This window comes from Pseudorca crassidens, chromosome 6 (assembly GCF_039906515.1).
Source record: "Pseudorca crassidens isolate mPseCra1 chromosome 6, mPseCra1.hap1, whole genome shotgun sequence".
Lineage (NCBI taxonomy): Eukaryota > Metazoa > Chordata > Mammalia > Artiodactyla > Delphinidae > Pseudorca > Pseudorca crassidens.
The window spans coordinates 73545441-73569605 of NC_090301.1; the positions used below are offsets into that span (position 1 = coordinate 73545441).

General features: G+C 37.0%; 1 protein-coding gene across 1 annotated transcript in view; it reads left to right on the forward strand.

The window, feature by feature from the left end:
• Positions 1–24165, forward strand: part of ACVR1C (activin A receptor type 1C) — a 92447-nt gene that overhangs the window by 27986 nt on the left and 40296 nt on the right. Inside the window, exon 2 of the mRNA XM_067741873.1 lies at positions 17677–17907. Within this exon, the coding sequence (XP_067597974.1) occupies positions 17677–17907 (231 nt within the window). The remainder of the gene's footprint in view (positions 1–17676; positions 17908–24165) is intronic.

Here is a 24165-nt window from a genome sequence, read left to right on the forward strand (position 1 = left end):
TCTCCCGTTGCGGAGCACAGGCTCCGGACACGCAGGCTCAGCGGCCATGGCTCACGGGCCCAGCCGCTCCGCGGCACGTGGGATTTTCCCGGACTGGGGCACGAACCCGTGTCCCCTGCATCGGCAGGTGGACTCTCAACCGCTGGGCCACCTGGGAAGCCCCCTTTTTCTTTTTTTTTTTTGATAATAGCCATTCTAACGGTATAAGATGATATCTTCTTGTGGTTTTGATTACACTTCCCTGATACAAATTCTTAAAAATTGCAATATTCTTTTAATAATGTTTTAAAAAACATTTTTAACATCTGGGAACTTGGCATAAAATAATTCACTTATCACCTTCCCTGGTGGCGCAGTGGTTAAGAATCTGCCTGCCAATGCAGGGGACATGGGTTCGAGCCCTGGTCCAGGAAGATCCCACATGCCGCGCTGCAACTAAGCCCATGCGCCACAACTACCAAGCCTGTGCTCTAGAGCCCGTGAGCCACGACTACTGAGCCCACGTGCCATAACTACTGAAGCCCACATGCTTAGAGCCCATGCTCCGCAACAAGAGAAGCCACTGCAATGAGAAGCCTGTGCACTGCAACGAAGAGTAGCTCCCGCTCTCCACAACTAGAGAAAGCCTGTATGCAGCAACGAAGACCCAACGCAGCCAAAAATGAATAAATAAATAAGTTTAAAAAATAAACAAAAAAGATTTATGTATTTTTTCATACCACAAATTCCACATGAATTTAATGGTTAGTGTATAAAAAATCATTAGGTGGAATAAAATATTGAACATTTAGAAAACATCTGGATGGGAGATTTTTCAAGCTTGAAGGCAAAGGAGGAAAGTGCCAAGTAAAAGGCTGGTAATCCAGAGGAAATATATATATTTTTCAAAACAATGAAGATGGTGCATTAGGAAAAAAGCAAATAAAATGAAAGTGGGAAAGGTTATATGTGACACATATGACAAAGGATTTCTATCTTTATAGACAGCTCTTTTAAACTGAGAAGTTTCAAGATTTATCCAAGAGATAAACGGCATGGACAAAAAATCACCTAAGAGAAAATCCAGAGGAAATATTAAAAAAAATTTCAACCCCATTAGGAGGGAAAAGCAGATTAAAATGAGATGCAACTTCCATCTGTCATATTATTAAGTTTTTAGTGAGAATATCTAATGCTGAAAAATGTATTGTGAAATAGGTACTTTCATAAGGGCCAATGGAAATCTTAATTAGTACAACTTTTCTGGAAAGCTGTTTGACAATTCTATCAAGAATGTCAGATGTTGTAATTTTGGGGGCTCTAGATTAGGAAATTAAATTTGGTTAAAAATTAATCCACAAAGATGTTCAACAGTGTTATTTAATTGCAAAAATTAGGAACAACTGAAATGCCTAAAAGTAAGGAAATGCTATATGCCATCCATTTACATTAATAATAGGTCTATCAATACCATCGAATTACCATAAAGAAGATATTATAAAGCTCATGATATAATGCTGACAGACTTAAAAAGCAGCATTTAAAATTGTGTTTATAGGTAGAATTCAACTGTGAAAAACTCTTACGGAAAAAACTAGAAGAAAATATACTATAATGAGAATATTATAGGGTTTTGAGTTGTGTTATGAATTTAGCTATCTTATATTCTTCTGTACTTTGCAGTTTTCTACAATTTTTAATTTAATACTTGTTAATTGGGTTTTTATCATATGCCATACCGTCTTCTAGTTGTTGGAGAATATGATGGTAGATAAGGCAGGAAAAGATCCCTGTCTTCATGAAGTTTTCATTCTAGTGAGGCTGATATAATAAATAAGCTAATTACAGATTGCAGTTAAGTACCAGAAAGGATGGAGAGCAGATGGTCTGGCAAGAGGAGTCTGTGAAGATTTCTCTGAGGTGGTGATGTTCGAGCTGAGATCTGAAGAATTAGAAGGAAAGGAGGAGCATGACAGGCAAAGGGACCAGTCTGAGCAAAGACAATGATGTGGGAAAGAACTTGTTATTTAGAACTATAACAAGGAGACCGGTGTGTCCAGGAGGCTTAGTTATAAGAAATGAGGTTCAAGGATTGAGAAGAATCCAGACTTACTAGGCTCTTAGGTCATAATAATGATTGTGGATTTTGTTTTATCCTAAATGTAATTGGAATCCATTGAGATTCACTCTTCTCCTAGGCAGAAGACAATACAAAATCTCAGGACTTGAAGGAACAGTTTGATAAGGAACCACTTAGGCTGCCAACGTAAGAAAACTTCTCAAATTCAATAAGAAGTATATGGGAGGGTAGCAGAAGACATGTGTCCTGTGATTAGGAACAGCCTTTTCTTTGACATGATGCTTTGAGATGGGAGACCCCAAACAGCGTCAGTCCTTTTCTTCCTTACATGACTACAGTCAAGGTCTAAAGTTGTAATCATGTATATACGGTGATTTAGGGATTAGTCAAGAGTCTGGATGTCAAGATCAATTCAGAGAGGCTTTGAACTTTCCTCTACTTCCCCAAAATATCATGCTGACCTCGAAAAGAACATTAGATTCTCATATGATAAATATAGAGCAAGATAAATCGTCTTTAATATTGACTGGAGAAGTTTTGTTGGATTACAAACCTGTAGGATCCACTCACCCACTGAAATATGTGGATCACACTGAAATATGTGTGGATCTGGAGGTACAAACCTGTCCTTCACTGGGTGCTCATATTTCTAACCCAAGCTCTCTATCTATGATAGATCGGGTAACCCCAAAATTACTTATATTGAGAATTGTGACCTGAGCTCAGAGCAGAAGAGGGCTATAAAATTGGAGGGGTCTTTAGAAATCGAATCTACTTCCTGACCTTATGATATATCGGATGAGGAGTCTAAGATGCGGAGAGGTTGAGAAATTTGTCTGAAGTCTTAGGTGGTTTATGGTAAAGGTGGGCTGAAACCTCAGGTTTCATTTAGTGCTGCTTTATTTTTTAATATTTATTTATTTTATTCTATTTTATTTACTGATTGATTTTGGCTGCGTCAGGTCTTACTTGCAACATGCAGGGTCTTCGCTGAAGCATGCAGGATCTTTCACTGCCATGTGGGCTGTTCGTTGTGGCATGCGGGCTTCTCTCTAGTTGTGGCTCAGGCTTCAGGGCGCGTGGTCTCTGTAGTTTGCGGCATGCGGCTCTCTCATTGAGGCGCGTGAGCTCGGTAGTTGTGGCACGTGGGCTTAGTTGCCCCTTGGCATGTGGGATCTTAGTTCCCCAACCAGGGATTGAACCCACGTCCCTTGCACTGGAAGGCGGATTCTTTACCACTGGACCACCAGGGAAGTCAATTTAGTGTTGCTTTTGGATTGAGGATGTTCAGAATGGCTAATATTAGAATTCAAGATGTGCTGGACTTTTCCTAAATTGAGCTCTACAACTGGAAGTGAAAGTGGTTCACTTAGATAGCATCCCTCCTGTTAGGGTGGTTCTGCTCCTTCTCAGCCATGAGGATGAGGCCTCCTGGAACAGGGAATACAATTGCCACTTGCACAAAGGAATGGTTTTCCGTTGTGCTGGGTATACATTCCTATATTTTAGGAGTTATGAATTTCTTTGGATACAGCCAGGCAAATATAATTTCTAGAAGTTGAATTTCTGCTTAAAGCTCATTTAGCCAAAAAGTTTGCTTTTATATTGCCCATATTTTACTTCTTTATTTAGCATCTTTATTGTAGTATAATTGCTTTACAAGGTTGTTGTTAGTTTCTGCTGTATAACAAAGTGAATCAGCTATATGTATTCTTATATCCCCGTAACCCCTCCCTCTTGCATCTCCCTCCCACCCTCCATATCCCACCCCTCTAGGTGGTCACAAAGCAGTGAGCTGATCTCCCTGTGCTATGCAGCTGCTTCCCACTAGCTACCTATTTTACATTTGGTAGTGTATATATGTCAATGCCACTCTCTCACTTCATCCCAGCTTACCCTTCCCCCTCCCTGTGTCCTCAAGTCCATTCTCTACATCTGCATCTTTATTCCTGTCCTGCCTCTAGGTTCATCAGAACCATTTTTTTTTTTTAGATTCTATATATATGTGTTAGCGTACAGTATTTGTTTTTCTCTTTCTGACTTACTTCACTCTGTATGACAGACTCTAGGTCCATCCACCTCAATACAAATAACTTAGTTTCATTTCTTTTTATGCCTGAGTAATATTCCATTGTATATATGTGCCATATCTTCTTTATCCATTCATTTGTCAATGGACACTTAGGTTGCTTCCATGTCCTGGCTACTGTAAATAGTGCTGCAATGAACATTGTGGTACATGACTCTTTGAATTATGGTTTTCTCAGGGTATATGCCCAGTGGTGGGATTGCTGGGTCATATGGTAGTTCTATTTTTAGTTTTTTAAGGAACCTCCATACTGTTCTCCATAGTGGCTATATCAATTTACATTCCTACCAACAGTGCAGTAGGGTGCCCTTTTCTCCACACCCTCTCCAGCATTTATTGTTTGTAGATTTTTTGATGATGGCCATTCTGACCGGTGTGAGGTGGTACCTAATTGTAGTTTTGATTTGCATTTTTCTAATGATTAGTGATGTTGAGCATTCTTTCATGTGTTTGTTGGCAATCTGTATATCTTCTTTGGAGAAATGTCTACTTAGGTCCTCTGACCATTTTTGGATTGGGTTGTTTGTTTTTTGATATTGAGCTGCATGAGCTGCTTGTATATTTTGGAGATTAATCCTTTGTCAGTTGCTTCATTTGAAAATATTTTCTCCCATTCTGAGGGTTGTCTTTTCATCTTGTTTATGGTTTCCTTTGCTGTGCAAAAGCTTTTAAGTTTCATTAGGTCCCATTTGTTTATTTTTGTTTTTATTTCCATTCTTCTAGGAGGTGGGTCAAAAAGGATCTTGCTGTGGTTTATGTCATAGAGTGTTCTGCCTATGTTTTCTTCTAAGAGTTTTTATAATGCCTGGCCTAACATTTAGGTCTTTAATCCATTTTGAGTTTATTTTTGTATAGGGTGTTAGGGAGTGTTCTAATATCATTCTCTTACATGTAGCTGTCCAGTTTTCCCAGCACCACTTATTGAAGAGGCTGTCTTTTCTCCACGGTATATTCCTGCCTCCTTTATCAAAGATAAGGTAAACATATGTGTGTGGGTTTATCTCTGAGCTTTCTACCCTGTTCCACTGATCTATATTTCTGCTTTTGTGCCAATACCATATTGTCTTGATTACTGTAGCTTTGTAGTATAGTCTGAAGTCCAGGAATCTGATTCCTCCAGCTCCATTTGTTTTCTCAAGATTGCTTTGGCTATTCAAGGTCTTCTGTGTTTCCATACAAATTGTGAATTTTTTTGTTCTAGTTCTCAGAAAAATGCCATTGGTAGTTTGATAGGGATTGCACTGAATCTGTAGATTGCTTTGGGTAGTATAGTAATTTTCACAATGTTGAATCCTCCAATCCAAGAACATGGTATATCTCTCCATCTGTTTGTATCATCTTCAATTTCTTTCATCAGTGTCTTATAGTTTTCTGCATACAGGTCTTTTGTCTCCCTAGGTAGGTTTATTCCTAGGTATTTTATTCTTTTTGTGGCAATGGTAAATGGGAGTGTTTCCTTAATTTCTCTTTCAGATTTTTCATCATTAGTGTATAGGAATGCAAGATATTTCTGTGCATTAATTTTGTATCCTGCTACTTTACCAATTTCATTGTTTAGCTCTAATGGTTTTCTGGTAGCATCTTTAGGATTCTCTTTGTATAGTATCATGTCATCTGCAAACAGTGACAGTTTTACTTCTTCACTTCTGATTTGGATTACTTTTATTTCTTTTTCTTCTCTGATTACTGTGGCTAAAACTTCCAAAACTATTTTAAATAATAGTGGTGAGAGTGGGCAACCTTGTCTTGTTCCTGATCATAGTGGAAATGGTTTCAGTTTTTCACCATTGAGAATGATGTTGGCTGTAGATTTGTCAACATGATCTTTATTACGTTGAGATAAACCCCCTTTCCAGAGGATTTTTGTCATAAATGCATGTTGAATTTTGTCAAAATCTTTTTCTGCATCTATTGAGATGATCATATGGTTTTTCTCCTTCAATTTGTTAATATGGTGTATCACATTGACTGATTTGCATATATTGAAAAATCCTTGCATTCCTGGGATAAACCCCACTTGATCATGGTGTATGATCCTTTTAATGTTGGATTCTGTTTGCTAGCATTTTGTTAAGGATTTTTGCATCTATGTTCATCAGTGATATTGGCCCGTAGTTTTCTTTTTTTGTGGCATCTTTGTCTGGTTTTGGTATCAGGGTGATGGTGGCCTTGTAGAATGAGTTTGGGAGTGTTCCCTCCCTCTGCTATATTTTAGAAGAGTTTGAGAAGGATAGGTGTTAGCTCTTCTCTAACCGTTTGATAGAATTTGCCTGTGAACCCATCTGGTCCTGGACTTCTGTTTGTTGGAAGATTTTTAATCAGCATCTCAATTTCAGTGCTTGTGTTTGGTCTGTTTATATTTTCCATTTCTTCCTGGTTCAGCCTTGGAAGGTTGTGCTTTCTAAGAATTTGTCCATTTCTTCCAGGTTGTCCATTTTATTGGCATAGAGTTGCTTGTAGTAATCTCTCATTATCCTTTGTATTTCTGCAATGTCAGTTGTTACTTCCCCTTTTTCATTTCTAGTTCTATTGATTTGAGTCTTCTCCCTTTTTTTCTTGATGAGTCTGGCTAATGGTTTATCAATTTTGTTTATCTTCTCAGAGAACCAGCTTTTAGTTTTATTGATCTTTCCTATTGTTTCCTTCATTTCCTTTTCATTTATTTCTGATCTGATCTTTATGATTTCTTTCCTTCTGCTGACTTTGGGGTATTTTTGTTCTTCTTTCTCTAATTGCTTTAGGTGTAAGGTTAGGTTGTTTATTTGAGATGTTTCTTGTTTCTTGAGGTAAGATTGTATTGCTATAAACTTCCCTCTTAGAACTGTTTTTGCTGCATCCCATAGGTTTTGGGTTGTCGTGTTTTCGTTGTCATTTGTTTCTAGGTATTTTTTGATTTCCTCTTCTATTTCTTCAGTGATCTCTTGGTTATAAGTAGTGTCTTGTTTAGCCTCCATGTGTTTGTAGTTTTTGCAGGTTTTTTTTCCTATAATTGCTATCTAGTCTCATAGAGTTGTGGTCAGAAAAGATACTTGATATGATTTCAATTTTCTTAAATTAACCAAGGCTTGATTTGTGACCCAAGATATGGTCTCTCCTGGAGAATGTTCCATGAGCACTTGAGAAGAAAGTGTATTCTGGTTTTTTTTGGATGGACTGTCCTATAAATATGAATTAAGTCCATCTTGTTTAATGTATCATTTAAAGCTTGTGTTTCCTTATTTATTTTCAATTTGGACGATCTGTCCATTGGTGAAAGTGGGTTGTTAAAGTCCCCTACTATGATTGTGTTGCTGTCAATTTCCCCTTTTACGGCTGTTAGCATTTGCCGTATGTATTGAGGTGCTCCTATGTTGGGTGCATAAATATTTACAATTGTTATATGTTCTTCTTTGATTGATCCCTTGATCATTATTCAGTGTCCTTCTTTGTCTCTTGTAATAGTCTTTATTTTAAAGTCTATTTTGTCTGATATGAGAATTGCTACTCCAGCTTTCTTTTGATTTCCATTTGCATGGAATACCTTTTTCCATACCCTCACTTTCAGTCTGTATGTGTCCCTAGGTCTGACGTGGGTCACTTGTAGACAGCGTATATATGTGTCTTGTTTTGTATCCATTCAGCCAGTTTATGTCTTTTGGTTGGAGCATTTAATCCATTTACATTTAAGGTAATTATCAATATGTATGTTCCTATTACGATTTTCTTAATTGGTTTGGGTTTGTTTTTGTAAGTCTTCTTTTGTAAGTTTCCTGCCTAGAGAAGTTCCTTTAGCGTTTTTGTCAAAGCTGGTTTGTTGGTGCTGAATTCTCTTAGCTTTTGCTTGTCTGTAAAGGTTTTAATTTCTCTGTTGAATCTGAATGAGATCCTTACTGGGTAGAGTATTCTTGGTTGTAGGTTTTTCCCCTTCATCACTTTAAATATGTCCTGCCAGTCCCTTCTGGCTTGCAGAGTTTCTGCTGAAAGATCAGCTGTTAATCTTATGGAGAGCCCCTTGTATGTTATTTGTTCCTTTTCTATTGCTGCTTTTAATATGTTTTCTTTGTATCTAATTTTTGATAGTTTTTTTTTTTGTTTTTTTGTTTTTGTTTTTGTTTTGCGGTATGCGGGCCTTTCACTGTTGTGGCCTTTCCCGTTGTGGAGCACAGGCTCCAGACATGCAGGCTCAGCGGCCATGGCTCACAGGCCCAGCCGCTCCACGGCATGTGGGATCTTCCTCGACCGGGGCATGAACCTGCGTCCCCTGCATCAGCAGGCGGACTCTCAACCACTGCGCCACCAGGGAAGCCTGATAGTTTGATTAATATGTGTCTTGGCATGTTTCTCCTTGTATTTATCCTGTATGGGACTCTCTGCACTTCCTAGACTTGATTGACCATTTCCTTTCCCATATTAGGGAAGTTTTCAAGTATAATCTCCTCAATTATTTTCTCAGACTCTTTCTTTTTCTATTCCTCTTCTGGGACCCCTATAATTCAAATATTGGTGAGTTTAATGTCCCAGAGGTCTCTGAGACTCCTCAATTCTTTTCATTCTTTTTTCTTTATTCTTCTCTTTGGTAGTTATTTCCACTATTTTATCTTCTAGGTCACTTATCCGTTCTTCTGCCTCCGTTTTTCTGCTCTTGATTTTTTCTAGAGAATTTTAAATTTCATTTATTGTGTTGTTCATAATTGCTTGTTTGCTCTTTCGTTCTTCTAGGTCCTTGTTAAACGTTTCTTGTATTTATTCTATTTCCAAGATTTTGGATCATCTTTTCTATCATTACTCTGAATTCTTTTTCAGGTAGACTGCCTATTTCTCTTCATTTGTTTGGTCTGGTGGGTTTACCCCTTGCTCCTTCATGTACCGTGTATTTCTCTGTCTTCTCATTTTGCTTAACTTACTGTGTTTGGGGTCTCCTTTTCACAGGCTGCAGGTTCACAGTTCCCATTGTTTTTGGTGTCTTCCCCCAGTGGCTAAGTTTGGTTAAGTGGTTTGTGTAGGCTTCCTGGTGGAGGGTACTGGTGCCTGTGTTCTGGTGGATGAGGCTGGATCTTGTGTTTCTGGTGGGCAGGACTGCACCTGGTGGTGTGTTTTGGAATGTTTGTGAACTTACTATGATTTTAGGCAGCCTCTCTGCTAATGGGTGGGGTTGTGCTCCTGTCTTGCTAGTTGTTTGTCATGGCATGTCCAGCACTGTAGCTTGCTTGTCATTGAGCGGAGCTGGGTCTTAGCGTTGAGACGGGGATCTCTGGGAGAGCTCTCGCCTGTTGGTATAACATGGGTTCCGGAGGTCTCTGGTGGACCAATGTCATGAACTAGGCTCTCTCACCTCAGGGGCTCAGGCATGACACCCGGCCGGAGCATGAAGACCCTGTCAGCCACACGGCTCAGAATAAAAGGTAGAAAAGAAAGAAAGAAAGAAAAATAAATAAATAAAGTTATTAAAATAAAAAAAACTAAAAATAAAAGAAGAGAGCAACCAAACCGATAAACAAATCCACCAATGATAACAAGTGCTAAAAACTATACTAAAAAGAAAAACAGACTGACAGAACCCTAGGACAAATGGTAAAAGCAACCCTATACAGACAAAATCACACAAAGAAGCATACACATACACACTCACAAAAGAGAAAAAGAAAAGAAAAAAATATATATAAAAAGAAAGAGAGCAACCAAATCAATAAAAGAATCTATCAATGATAATAAGCTCTAAATACTTAACTAAGATAAACATAAAACCAGAAACAAATTAGATGCAGAAAGCAAACCCGAAGTCTACAGTTGATCCCAAAGTCCACCGCCTCAATTTTGGGATGATTCATTGTCTGTTCAGATATTCCACAGATGCAGGGTACAACAAGTCGATTGTGGAGATTTAATCTGCTGCTCCTGAGGCTGCAGGGAGAGATTTCCCTTTCTCTTCTTTCTTCGCACAGCTCCCGGGGTTCAGCTTTGGATTTGGCTCCGCCTCTGCATGTAGGTCGCCTGATGGCATCTGTTCTTCGCCCAGACAGGAGGGGGTTAAAGGAGTGTCTGATTCAGGGGCTCTGGCTCACTCAGGCCGTGGGAAGGGAGAGGTACTGAATGTGGGGCAAGCCTGCAGCGGCAGAGGCCAGCGTGACCTTGCAACAGCCTGAGGCGCGCCGTGTGTTCTCCTGGGGAAGTTCTCCCTGGATTACGGTACCCTGGCAGTGGCGGGCTGCACAGGCTCCTGGGAGGGGAGGTGTGGATAGTGACCTGTGTTTGCACACAGGATTCTTGGTGGCTGCAGCAGCAGCCTTAGTGTTTTATGCCCATCTCTGGTGTCCGCACTGATAGCTGTGGCTCATGCCCATCTCTGGAGCTCTTTTAGGTGGTGCTCTGAATCCCCTCTCCTCATGCACTCCAAAACAATGTTCTCTTGACTCTTAGGCAGTTCCAGACTTTTTCCCTGACTCCCTCCCAGCTAGCTGTGGTGCACTAGCCCCCTTCAGGTTGTGTTCATGCAGCTAACCCCAGAGATCCCAACCTCTCCCTGAGATCTGACCTCCAAAGCCCGAACCTCAGCTCCCAGCCCCCACTCTCCCCAGTGGGTGAGCAGACAAGCGTCTCAGGCTGATGAGTGCTGGTTGGCACTGATTCTCTGTGAGGGAATCTCTCTGCTTTGCTCTCTGCACCCCTGCTGCTGCACTCTCCTGCATGGCTCTGAAGGTTCCTCCCACCCCGCCCCAGCCTGTCTCCACCAGTGAAGGGGCTTCCTAGTGTGTGGAAACTTTTTGTCCTTCACAGCTCCCTCCCAGAGGTGCAGGTCCCATCCCTATTCCTTTGTCTCTGTTTTTACTTTTTTTCTTTTTCCCTACCCAGATATGTGGGGAGTTTCTTGCCTTTGGGGAGGTCTGAGGTCTTCTGCCAGCATTCAGTAGGTTTTCTGTAAGAGTTGTTCCACATGTAGATTTTTTTTTTTTTTTTTTTTTTTTTTGCGGTACACGGGCCTCTCACTGTTGTGGCTTCTCCCGTTGCGGAGCACAGGCTCTGGACGTGCAGGCTCAGTGGCCATGGCTCACGGGCCTAGCCGCTCCACGGCATGTGGGATCTTCCCAGACCGGGGCACAAACCCGTGTTCCCTGCATCGACAGGTGGACTCTCAACCACTGAGCCACCAGGGCAGCCCTAGATGTATTTTTGATGTATTTGTGGGGAGGCAGGTGATCTCCACATCTTACTCCTCTGCCATCTTAAGGTCCTCTGCCCATATTTTATTAAAGCTACTTTCTTTTTCTATTCTATTTTTCCTTACCATTAAGAAAGGAAAATGTTTTGAAATGACCATATGACAAGAAAATAAAATTTTGAAAAGGAATACAAAGGGTCAAAGAAGTTCCATTGCCCTGTCTAGCTTTACTTCACAGACAGTAGTGCCAGTTGTCCCGGTTCCTTTCCTGTTGCTGTCCTTTTCATATTCAAAACACTGATGAGCTTGAGTTGTTCTTTTTTTAACTCAGAAGTCTGCAAATGATGAAAGGCAGCAGGTCAAACCTGAGAGTTTTCTGAATTAAAAAAATATTTTGCATTTTATGTCCTGCTCCCAAATTAGGGAAATTGAATCACCTAATTTTTGGAAAAGAGGAAAAGGTATGTGTCAGAAATTTATGTAAGGCACTGGCTAATAAATGTTTTAGCATATAACCCCCAAATGTAGGAAACCAGTTTATTGAACATAGTATCTAATTCAAAACACTAATATTTCCCAACCAAATATTAGTAAGAATAGCACACAGACACAAGTGATAATTGGGTTCTTTTTTGTAGTCTTACGGTCTTTACATTTCTAGACACCAGGGTGTGCTTGCCACCACATGTAAATATGGATGAACATTTATTTTCTGGTTGATTAGAAATATGCACATCCTTTGGTTTCATGTGGGTAACAGATGTCTTGGCTTTTATAGACTAATTGGCAAAGAGGGGGAAGAAGAGGATAATTAAAAGGGTAGGAGGAGACACAAGAAAAATGCAATCTTCCTTGTGGGGAAAATCTAATAGACCTCCTTATTACGGGTAATTACCTCCTTCTTCAACTTCATTTGCTATCCCTTTCCATATGACTCAAGTACAGTGTAATGGGAAAGTATAAAATAAAGAAATGTAAGTCTGACCTGTTGTCTGCTAACAACCAGTTTTATCCTGTCATAGAATATTCTAGTGTAATTGACTCAATAACATAATTCTTTTTAAAAAACAAAATATGAATGCATGTCTCGTCTCTAATGGCAACCTATGTTTTAATTGGTAACACTAGGGATCTATGTTCAGTCTTGCATTTTTCATTTCCCACCAATCCACTATGTGCAAGACTGAATACGTTTGTAGGTTGTGTCTTAGATATACATCTTAGGTTCGTTTTAGTTTGCTGTTTGTTCTCTGTCAGTGCTACAGTACAGCCAATTGACCTGGAATAAATGAGGACATTTAGCAATTGTTTGAAGCCATTATCATCAACAAATCCTCAGTTTTGTCAGTGTTTTCCATCATGCAAGATTTAAAGTAAATGTGTCACTTAACTATGTCTTAACTGTATCACTTTGGTCTGTATTATTCTTCTGATTGGTACCTTTTACTTTGAATTGAAGGAGTTTTTTTTTTTTTTTTTTTGCAGTACACAGGCCTCTCACTGTTGTGGCCTCTCCTGTTGCGGAGCACAGGCTCTGGACTCACAGGCTCAGTGGCCATGGCTCACGGGCCAGCCGCTCCGCGGCATGTGGGATCTTCCCGGACCGGGGCACGAACCCGTGTCCCCTGCATTGGCAGGTGGACTCTCAACCACTGCGCCACCAGGGAAGCCCTGTAATCATTTTTATAAGGAGCTAGTAATGCTTCCAAGAGAAAGTATCAGATTATGTACTTAGAAACTTACACTTAATACAAAACTTAAACAAACTGAAAGGTAAGATTATTTATACTAGATATTAGGCACAGGATATTGACTTTTATTTGACCACTTGTCTCAGAAAATATGTAGGCAGAATTTGTTTAAAAAGATAATTAGGACAATAAAGATCAAAATATCAATTGTCCATTGTTAAGTAATTATTAATTTCTTTTTGTTGTATTAGAATTAAATTTTATTCTAAAAATAAAATATTTTCTTGTATATAAAATATAAATTTTATAATAAGTTATATTTTATTCACCATTGCTAGAAACTGGTGAGGTGTGAGGATGGTTTCTGTACCCATCTTTTTTTTTTTTTTAATATCAGCTTTGGTAGGATAGAGACAACATTGTTTGAGTAGTCTGATGACTGCCACATAAATTCAGTCACTTGATCTTTTTGAGCCTCATTTCATTATCTGTAAAATGGAGAGAGTGGCAACTAATTCCCACGGTTGCACTGGGAATTATACGCAACGATAAGCACACATGAACCTAACATATGTTTAGTTATTGAGTACTTTATGGTTGTCTCCACTCATTGGACCCATATCCCTTAGTTACTTGCCTTGATTTCCAGACTAGGCTTCTCATGGAAATAGAAAATTCAAGGAGACTCTGATGAAGAGTCTAGTAACAAATGGTTTGAGACTATGTGTCAGGAGAGTTATTCTTCCCAACTTCAGCCCCTTAAAATATGAGATTGAAGAATAACCACAGTGGGGTAGGTTTTTTAATTGTAAAAGAATTTTCCATATTTTTAAATTTCCGTAAGTTGTAAATTCATAAAATTGTAAAATGTTGGCACTCTATGGGACTTCAGGATTTCTAGACCCACTGCCCTTCCCCTGGTTAATTTCCCATTTTTCAGAGGAAGGCACTGAAGCCCTATAAGGTTAAATATCTTCTCCAAAGCCAATCAACAAGTGAGTGACAGAGCCAGGACTGGAAACTTGGTGTTTTCCTGAAATCTTTATCTGTACTATCACAAGACCACCCTTCTTTGTGACCACTGGGGATCTAGCCTGGACCATTAAAAGAATAAGAGCTTTCAACTCACTCAGCCATGCAGAAAGAGATGCATTTCTTTGTTATGCTTTTTTATTTTTATTCTTTATTGGAGTATAATTGCTTTACAATGTTGTGTCAGTTTCTGCTGTACAATGAAGTGAATCAGCTATATGTATACCTATATCCTCTCCCTCTTGGATCTCCCTCCCACCACCTCCCCCATCCCATCCATCTAGGTCATCACAGAGCACCAAGCTGAGCTTCCTGTTCTTTATAGCATGTTCCTGTTAGCTATCTGTTTTATGTAAGGTAGTGTATATATGTCAATACTAATCTCTCAATTCGTCCCACCCTCCCCTTCCCCCACTGTGTCCACTTGTCCATTCTCTACATCTACGTCTCTATTCCTGCCCTGCAAATAGGTTCATCTGTACCATTTTTCTAGATTCCACATATATGCATTAATATCTGGTATTTGTTTTTCTCTTTCTGGCTTACTTCACTGTATGACAGACTCTAGGTCCATCCACATCTCTCCAAAGACCCAATTTCGTTCCTTCAAATGGCTGAGTAATATTCCATTGTATATATGTACCACATCTTCTTTATCCATTCATCTATCATTGGACATTTAGGTTGTTTCCATGTCCTGGCTATTGTAGATAGTGCTGCAATGAACATTGGGTACATGTGTCATTTTTAATTATGGTTTTCTCAGGGTATATGCCCAGTAGTGGGATTGCTGGGTCATATGGTAGTTCTATTTTTAGTTTTTTAAGGAACCTCCATACTCTTCTCCATAGTGGTTGTATCAATTTACATTCCCACCAACAGTGCAAAAGGGTTCCCTTTTCTCCACACCCTCTCCAGCATTTATTGTTTGTAGATTTTTTGATGACGGCCATTCTGACCCATGTGAGGTGATACCTTATTGTAGTTTTGATTTGCATTTCTGTAACAATTAGTGATATTGAGCATCTTTTCATGTGCCTCTTGGCCAACTGTGTGTCTTCTTTGGTGAAATGTCTATTTAGGTCTTCTGGCCATTTTTTAATTGGGTTGTTTGTTTTTTGATATTGAGCTCCATGAGCTGTTTGTATATTTTGGAGATTAATCCTTTTTCCATTGCTTCATTTGCAAATATTTTCTCCCATTCTGAGGGTTGTCTTTTCATCTTGTTTATGGTTTCCTTTGCTGTGCAAAAGCTTTTAAGTTTCATTAGGTCCCATTTGTTTATTTTTGTTTCTATTTTCATTACTCTAGGAGGCGGGTCAAAAAAGATCTTGCTGTGGTTTATGTCAAAGGGTGTTTTTCCTATGTTTTCCTCTAAGAGTTTTAAACCCAGAGATAAACCCACACACATATGGTCACCTAATTTATGACAAAGGAAGCAAGAATATACAATGGAGAAAGGACAGCCTCTTCAATAAGTGGCTCTGGGAAAACTGGACAGCTGCATGTAAAAAATGAAATTATAACACTAGCTAACACCATACACAAAAATAAGCTCAAAATGGATTAAAGACCTAAGTTTAAGACTAGACACTGTAAAACTCTTAGAGGAAAACATAGGAAAAACACTCTTTGTTATGCTTTTTAAATGGTCTGTGCACATTAGTTCATTCAGTCTTTCTTTATGGATTACAAATGTATTTTGATTGTTTCATAGGACCACCAGCTTTAACTCCTCCAGTAAAAGAAGACAGAGTCACTAATATTTACATAGTAATTCCTATGAGCCAGGCATTATTCTTAGGACTTTATGTAGATTAACTATTTTATTCTCCATAATGACACCATGAGGAGGTATATCTCACCTTTCATATAAGGGTGTGGAAGCACAGAGGAGCCAAGTAATAGCCAAGATTATTACCAGGATTTGAAGGCTTTTGTCAGATTTGAATCAGAAGATGCTAGAGAGAGGGAGATTCCACTGTCAGAAGATGCCTGGGTGGATGGATCTTTATTATATGAACTCTCTTTTATGCAAGGAGAGTGACTTAAAACATTTCCAAATTACCTAGATTTTATATATCTAGCTCTCCTGAGTCCCAATCAGTCTACATTATTAGGTTCTACCATAGCACATTAATATCAACAAAAGATTATATTTATTTATATTGATAACCACTAGAATAAATAGAAGAGTAAGCTATTATACTTGATCCAATGTTGATAAAAAAAAGGTATTTTATTTCATGATTGTAAGTCCATTAGCATGTAGTAATAAAAATGTTTGTAGGGATGGTATTTTGCTGTTCAAGAACAATTATCAAAAGAAGAGGTAATTTCTGTTGATCACTATGTGGTTTGTTCTTTCTTACACATGCAGTTATATAGGAATATTATCTATATTGCTTACACTGGTATTTGAAGTTGAGTATAAAAATGGCCATTTCTGTATCAAATATTTTACAGGTATAAAATCAGCTCCAATTTGAGTAATTAGCAATTTAAAGACTTTAATTTGAGAAAAAAGTGATTGTATGGAAAAACGTTGGACATTCAGAAATTGCCGGGTGCTGTTACGATTTAACAAAACCTTCATTAAAGTAATGATACAAAAGGCTTATTCAGCATTGTTCTATTTAAAAATAATTTAAATAAAATTTGAATAAATTACTCACAACCACTGGATTATTCCAGTGGTTGACGTGATGACAGATATTTAACGTCAGAACAGAAGTGCTCTACCACTTTGAACATGTGAGTTAACGTGGGGTGTGTGTGTATATGTGTGTGTGTGTTTATTAAGTAGGGAATGTTGAGAAAACTTGAGAAGAAAACAGATTAATTTAGCAAAGTCTAATTTTTGAAAGTTTTATTGATGCGAATATATTAAATTCTATGATTGATTTGTTTTGCTCTACTGAATAGAGGTGTTCATTAAAGAAAATTGCCTGAGGGTCATGGTCTATGTTCAAATGACTCTCGTTCTGAGATGTATTCTTTAGTGAAGAGGGGGAAGTATAATGGCTCATCAATGCCTTAAAGGTAACTGTGACAATACAATAATGTTAAAGAATCACAGAATATAAATGTGAAGAGTCACACTATTTTTTAAAGCTGTAAATATCTATGGTTAGGTTTGTGTTTAGCACATTCACTTAACAATTTAAAGGAGAAATTGTAAATGAACAGAATACACTGGACTGTTCAGTTACTCAGCTCCTGTAACAATACTTATGTTCTACAAGTGATGCTGGACAGCGCCCCTAGGTTGCTGTGTTACTGTATCCTAGCATTTCATAGGAGCTATTGATTTAGGAAAGAGCTGGTTGAGCTTAAAAAGGAGGGATTTACATGGATTAGAAAATTGTTTAGATTAGAAAATTAAAAAATTGTTTCAAAATATAGTAGCAACTGTATTAGAAATTTGTTTCAAAATATAGTAGCAACTGAATAAATTGCTTGTAAAAATATAAGCAATAGTAAATGATGATTGGGCAACCCTTTTGATAAAACACATTGCCGAGAGGGAGTAACAGCTTTAGCATGTGTGTCTATCTAGTACTATTTAAACCCTCTCTCAATCTTCATAAAGATTGAATTTCGCTATTCAAGTATTATGAAATAAATTTGCATTATAGCTTCCTAAAGCTTTTTGCCTTACCTTTTCCAGGTTTGAAGTGTGTTTGTCTTTTGTGTGACTCTTCAAACTTTACCTGCCAAACAGAAGGAGCATGTTGGGCTTCCGTTATGTTAACCAACGGAAAGGAACAGGTGATCAAGTCCTGTGTCTCTCTCCCAGAATTAAATGCGCAAGTCTTCTGTCATAGTTCCAACAATGTTACCAAAACGGAATGCTGCTTCACAGATTTTTGCAACAACATAACTCTGCACCTTCCGACAGGTAAAGGGTTTATCTTTGTTCATGCCAAATTTAATTGTACTCTTGGAAAGTTATATACACATGATAGAAATCAAACTGTTTTATGTTTCTTTAAATAAGAAAATCTGTTTTACAGTTCTCTCTCTCCCTTTTTTTGTTTTTGGTAAAATTCTCTAGAGCCTAGTTGAGATTGATTTTTTAAAAATTGCGCAAGACTGTCAAAACATTGACAACAGCATAACAATTTTGAAGAAATCTGTACACGAGTTGTATTTTTTGAAGTGATTAATGAACCTAAAGTAAAATATAAATTTTTATGGATTCTCTTAAAGGAAAGAAATTAAAATGTATACCAAGAAAAAGAAGAGAAAAAAGAGCAAAACAAAAATAGTAGATTGCCAACTTTTATGGAGACAGAATCTTTTTTTCATAGGTAACTTCTGCATATCTTCTTTGCCCACACTCAAGTGAGAGCACTCATTAACAGAAGACAGATAGAATGGAATTTGACCCTTCATTATTGTGCAAATATATTCTTGCCTTTCCCCCAATTTCATGGAGTTTTATCCTAATTTACAAGGTACAAAAATCTTAATCTGGCCTTTTATCAATAATCTGGAGTCTGAAATTTTGGGGGCTAGTAAGGGGCAAGTAATTCAAATTAAAAACTAATTTATGACATGAAAATGTCCTGCTTGTAGGTTTTCTTTAGTACGTTAATATCTATACACAAATACATATTCTTCCTCACAAATGAACATTTACATGTACTGTTATCCAATCTCAGATGTTCATATATCACCATATTCTAATATAGTATTTTTAACCTATTATTATTATTATTTTTAATAAATTAACTGCTCTCCCCCTTTTTTACTGGAGAACATTTACTTTATGCAAAAACTTGACATTACTTCTACAAATGAAAAACCAATTTACTTGCCATAAATAAAAGGTAACTACGTAAATAAACAAATGTACTGACTGCATTACAGTTAGGTATTTTGTATTTTCTTTTTGTTTAAAAGAGAAGACAGTGGTGTTAAAGACATACTAACATGAAATGAGTGCTTTTGATACATAATCAGAAAAACTAAGAGAACTAGAGGAGAAATTCTTGTGTGATTCAATGTTATTTAGTATCATGTTGGTTTACCACTCCAATTAATCTCAAGAACCCTTAAAAATCATTTCATGAACCACCCCTAATACTTGTCCCATTCTTTGAGAAACACTACTCTGAAGCATTATCCTATATGTTACGACCTCAGAAGTCATACTTGGCATATTTCATCCCCCAAAGCTACTAGGAGTCTTTGATTTTAGACCACAGTTATTTTGTCTCAGATTCCATAGACTTCCTTGGTTTGATAGTGATCTGGTATCTATTCTGATACCAGAATTTTTCTTTCCTTATATATTCTCCCCTGATTTTGGTGGACCAGAGAACCCTAAAATGAAGGTCCCCTATATTTGATGCTGGTCTTCCCATGACAAGATCCAAAAGATTAAGGAGGGGAAGGAAAGTCTCCATATTAGGCTGTGGCAATGACCTCTTTAATGTGTCTTCTTAATAAAGAATTATCCATAAGACCATGTTCTGCCAGTCAGTATGGGTACAAGATAGTACTTTGACTGCAACAAAAGGTCTTGGAGGACAAAATGGTTCACACGCAGTTGGGCAAATTAAAGGTGCTTAGCGCAGCTAGGATGTGGGTCCTTCCCAGCCCAACTCTAAACTGTCTAACTACTGAGATGCCTATGATCTACCTTTAAGTCCACTTGGGAACCAGACTTTCTTTTTAAAAAATCAATTTTATTGAGGTATAATTTGGATATAATAAAATGCACACATCTTAAGTGCACAGTTTGATGTGTCTTGACACATACATTTGTGTAACTGCCACAACATTTCCGTTACCTCAAAATGTTCTCAGTCAATCGCCACTTTCACCAGGGCCGGGAAACTCATCTATTTTCTAATAGCTGTAGATTAATTTTTACTGGAGTTTCACATAAAAGGAGTCCTATGGAAGATATAATTTTGCACTTGGCTTCTTTCACTCAGCATGTTTTTGAGATTTATTCATGAAGTTGGGTATATCAGCAGCTTGTTTCCTTTTTACTGCTGGGTAATATCCCACTGTATGTTTTGTTATTTTTACGTTTTCATCCACAATGGGTATTCAGGTTGTTTTCATTTTGGGGCTGTTATTAACAAAGCTGCAATGAACAATTGAGTACAAGTCTTTGGAGATATGTTACCTTTCTCTTGAGAAAATACCTAAGAGTGGAATTGAATGGTCAAATAATAACTATATGTTTAATTTATAAATCTAATCTCCCAAATAGTTTTCACACTGCTTATACCATATTATGTTCCCAATAGAAATGTATGATAGTTCCATTTGATCCATATTTTTGTCAGCACTTGGTATAATCAGTCTTTTTAATTTTGACCATTCAGGTGATTGTATAGTGGTATTTCATTGTGGTTTTAATTTGCATTTCCCTAATGATGATCAATTATTTTTTTCTTGTGCACATTGGACATTTGTGTTTCTTTCTTTATAAAGTGTCAAATATTTTACATATTAAAAAAACTGGGTTATCTTCTTATGGTTGAATTTAAGAGTTCTTTATATATTCTGAATACAAGTCCTTTATCAGATATGTATATTATGCCTATTTTCTCTCATTCTGTGGATTGACATTTTGCTTCCTTGAAGGTGTCTTTTGCAGAGTAGAAGATCAAAATTTGATGAAGTATATTTTATCTTATTAAAAATTATTAATGGTTCACATATTTCATGTCCTGAGAAGTCTTTATCTATCCAAAGGTCATAAATATTTTCTTTTATGTTTTCTTGTAGAAATTTTAACATTTCAGCTTTTACATTTAGGTCTATGTTCAATTTAAATTTAATTTTTGTTATTATGTGAGGTTAGGTGGAGTTTTATTTTTTCCACATGTATATGAAGTTGTTCCTAGCATCATTTGTGGAAAAATCTATCCTTTCAATTACTTTGACCCTTTGAATTAAAATAAAGTGACCATGTATATGTGGGTATATTTCTGGCCTCTATATGTCTATACTTATGTCACTATCAAACTTTCTTGATTATTGTAGCCTTATAGTAAGTATTAAAATCAGGTCGTATGACCCCTCCAACTTTGTTCTTTTTCAAAATTGATTTGGCTATTCTAAGTCCTTTGAATTTCCATTTAAATTTTGGAATTGGTTTGACAATTTTCACAAAAATATGATGATGAAATTTTTATTAGATTGAGTTGAGTATGGATTATTTGGAGAAAATAGTCATGTTAATAATATTAACTCTTTTGATCCATGAACATAGTATGTTTTTCCATTTATTTAGTTTTTCTTCAGTTACTCTTAGTGTATTGTAGTTATCAGAAAACAGGTCTTATACATATTTCCTTGAATTTATCCCTAAGTATTGCATGTTTTTAGATGCTACTATAAATGGTATTTTTAATATATCAATTTCTAAATGTTAACTGCCAGTATATGAAAATAAAATTAATTTTGTATATTGACCTTATATCCTGTAAGCTTGTGAAAATAGCATATTAGTTCTAATAGCTTTTTAAAAAATTCTTTGGCATTTTCTACATACAGAATAATCTGTGAGTACAGACAGTTTTACATCTTCCATTCTGATCTCTATACATTTTATTTCTTTTTCTTGTTTTTTTGCACTGGCTAGGATCACTAATATGATGATGAGTAGGCGTGGTTAAAGATCCTTGCCTTTTTCCTGGTTCTAGGAGGAGTGCACTCACTCTTTTACCATTAAATATGAAGTTTTTTTTGTAGATCCCTGTTATCAACTGAGGAAATTTGCTTTTATTGCTAGTTTTGGGAAAGTCTTTTTTAAAATCATGAATGGATATTAACATTTTTCAAGTATTTTCATGGATTTATTGAGATTATAGCATGACTTTTCTTCTTTAGTCTACTGATATGATGGATTATCTTAATTGGCTTTCAAAGATTACTTATAACAGGGAAGGTATGTATTATCTAGCCAGTTAATTAATATGTCTACAAAAAATGTTATGTGACATTTAATTGATATCAAATTTCTTTACATAAACTAAAAATTTGTTTCTTTTAGTGACATGGGTATGGTAAATTGACATTGAATTGAGTAGGATTGCATATGCAGTCATCTTGTGTTAGGTTGTTCTCTCTGTGAGGCAGCACTGAATGGTTATTAGCTGTGTTTGGAACAGCAGCTGTTGGAGAGGAGTTGGGAACCTCTAGGCTGAGCTGTGATATAGCCAGTGCCAAGAACTCTGCTGTTTTTGTGTCATCAGGTGAGTGTGATTGATATCCCCTGCTCTGCCTAGTAAGAATTTATTAATTTCAAATGTGATCACATGTATATGAAATATATAAAAGCACGCTGAAAAGTAGACAGTGTGATATTTCCACAGTACTTAATCCTCTGCATCACATTCATGGGTAAAATGATAGAAGAAAAGGTTGAGAGGTGACCAGAACAGGTTGGAGAAACTCTGGGACTTCCCTTTTCAGTTTCAGCTGAAAGCTAAGTGGATCCTTCCCTTTTGGCTCTTTCATTCATCACCCCAGATTGTGGTGTCATTTCTGGCTAACTGACTTCATGTAGGTACAGTTACCCACTCTTGTCATGTTTCAGCTGGCTCTTTTCCGTCCGTAAGTCCTGTTTGTGATGATTGGGCTCTTGCTTTGTTTCTTTGTGACAAACTTCCTACCTTGAATACATCTCGTGACTTTTTTCTCCCCCCTTCCTCTCCCTGATGGTGTCCTAGTAACTCAGCAACTGGAGATCTGTAGGCACAAACTCTTGCCCTCCTAAAAATCCTCTTAAGTGTTTGATTCTAATTCTTAAAACTTTAGACCAGTGGCTTTCATACAGCTTTCCATTGTGGCACACAGAAAGAAATACATTTTATATAATTTCCCCCAACCCACATGCACACGCATCTGAAACAAGAATTTCACAAAATATTCTTACCCATAAAATGTACAAGGTACTCTGTGCTCTTTCATTAAGTAAAAATGCTGATCAGACCCCATAAGTTTACATATTTACAGTTGAAGAGAGACTGCTTTAGTTGATATTTAAAATGTGGTAATTTTAAATGCAACAAGGACATTTATTATTTTAATTAACTAGCTCAACAAACTATTAAGAATCTGGTTACTATTTTAATTTACAATGTTTTTCTTTTAAGTGGCCTTTTAAAACCTTCTTACCCATTCATTTATAATACTAAATTGGATTAAAGTTGAATTAATTCAGATCATTGTAAGCAGGATTTGATTTAGATCACATTAAATTTGATCACTTGCCCTTAAAAAAAAGTACTTCCTTGCTTCACATTGCATGTGGGTTTAATTTTCAGGAGTTAATTTTTTTGATAGAAGTAATTTTATAGTTTAGTAGAAATATAACATTAGAAAAATTGCTCGTTTCCCTGAAGCTTATTGTAGTAGATATCTTTGATGTCACTGGAGTGACCTTCCAAGTTCAACTATTATCACAAATATTTAGAGGGCTTTTTTCTAAGTAAACTTGAAAGGTGAAAACCATTTCCAAAAACAGGCATGTATTTGACTAGTGCTTGGAGCTCATGTCTCTACTAATAGTAAATATGTTATTTTCATTATACGAACATACTGAATATTTAAATAATACAATTAATATAGGCTATGCAAATCAGTTAAGCAAGAGAAACATATGTATTTTATGTAGTGTAACCTAATTTCTTATTACTGTTTATTTCTAGACCAGATAAAAATAGCTCTTTTAAACTCCAAAAATATCTGCCCACCTTTCTGGATTCTACTTGTCTTTCCCTGACTCCAGTGACTTTAGATCTAGTACTCTCAGGCTTCAGTGCATTTCCTGCACAGTAACTCATGCAGATTGACCACTCATAGCTTCCTCTGAAATTAGGAGAGAAGCCACTTTGGTGGGAAAAATTCACCTCAAAAATAAATGATGTTTTCTTAGCTCTTCAAGAGCATTTCCATTTCAATAAAAAAAGGACTTATTTACCCAAATTAGTGCATACTTTTGGGGTGGAGGATGGGGAGGGGGATTGTTTTCAGGGTAAACAAACAAATAATAAGTGAAAAAGTTCCATTCTTTTGGAAAATGTTCCAAAAGATGTTTGGGGTGTGTGTCCCTGTAATGGGTTCTGTCTGTGAGCCCTCTAATAAGTTCTCACAGTTTCTTTACTGGTTTTGTGTAAGTTGGGCC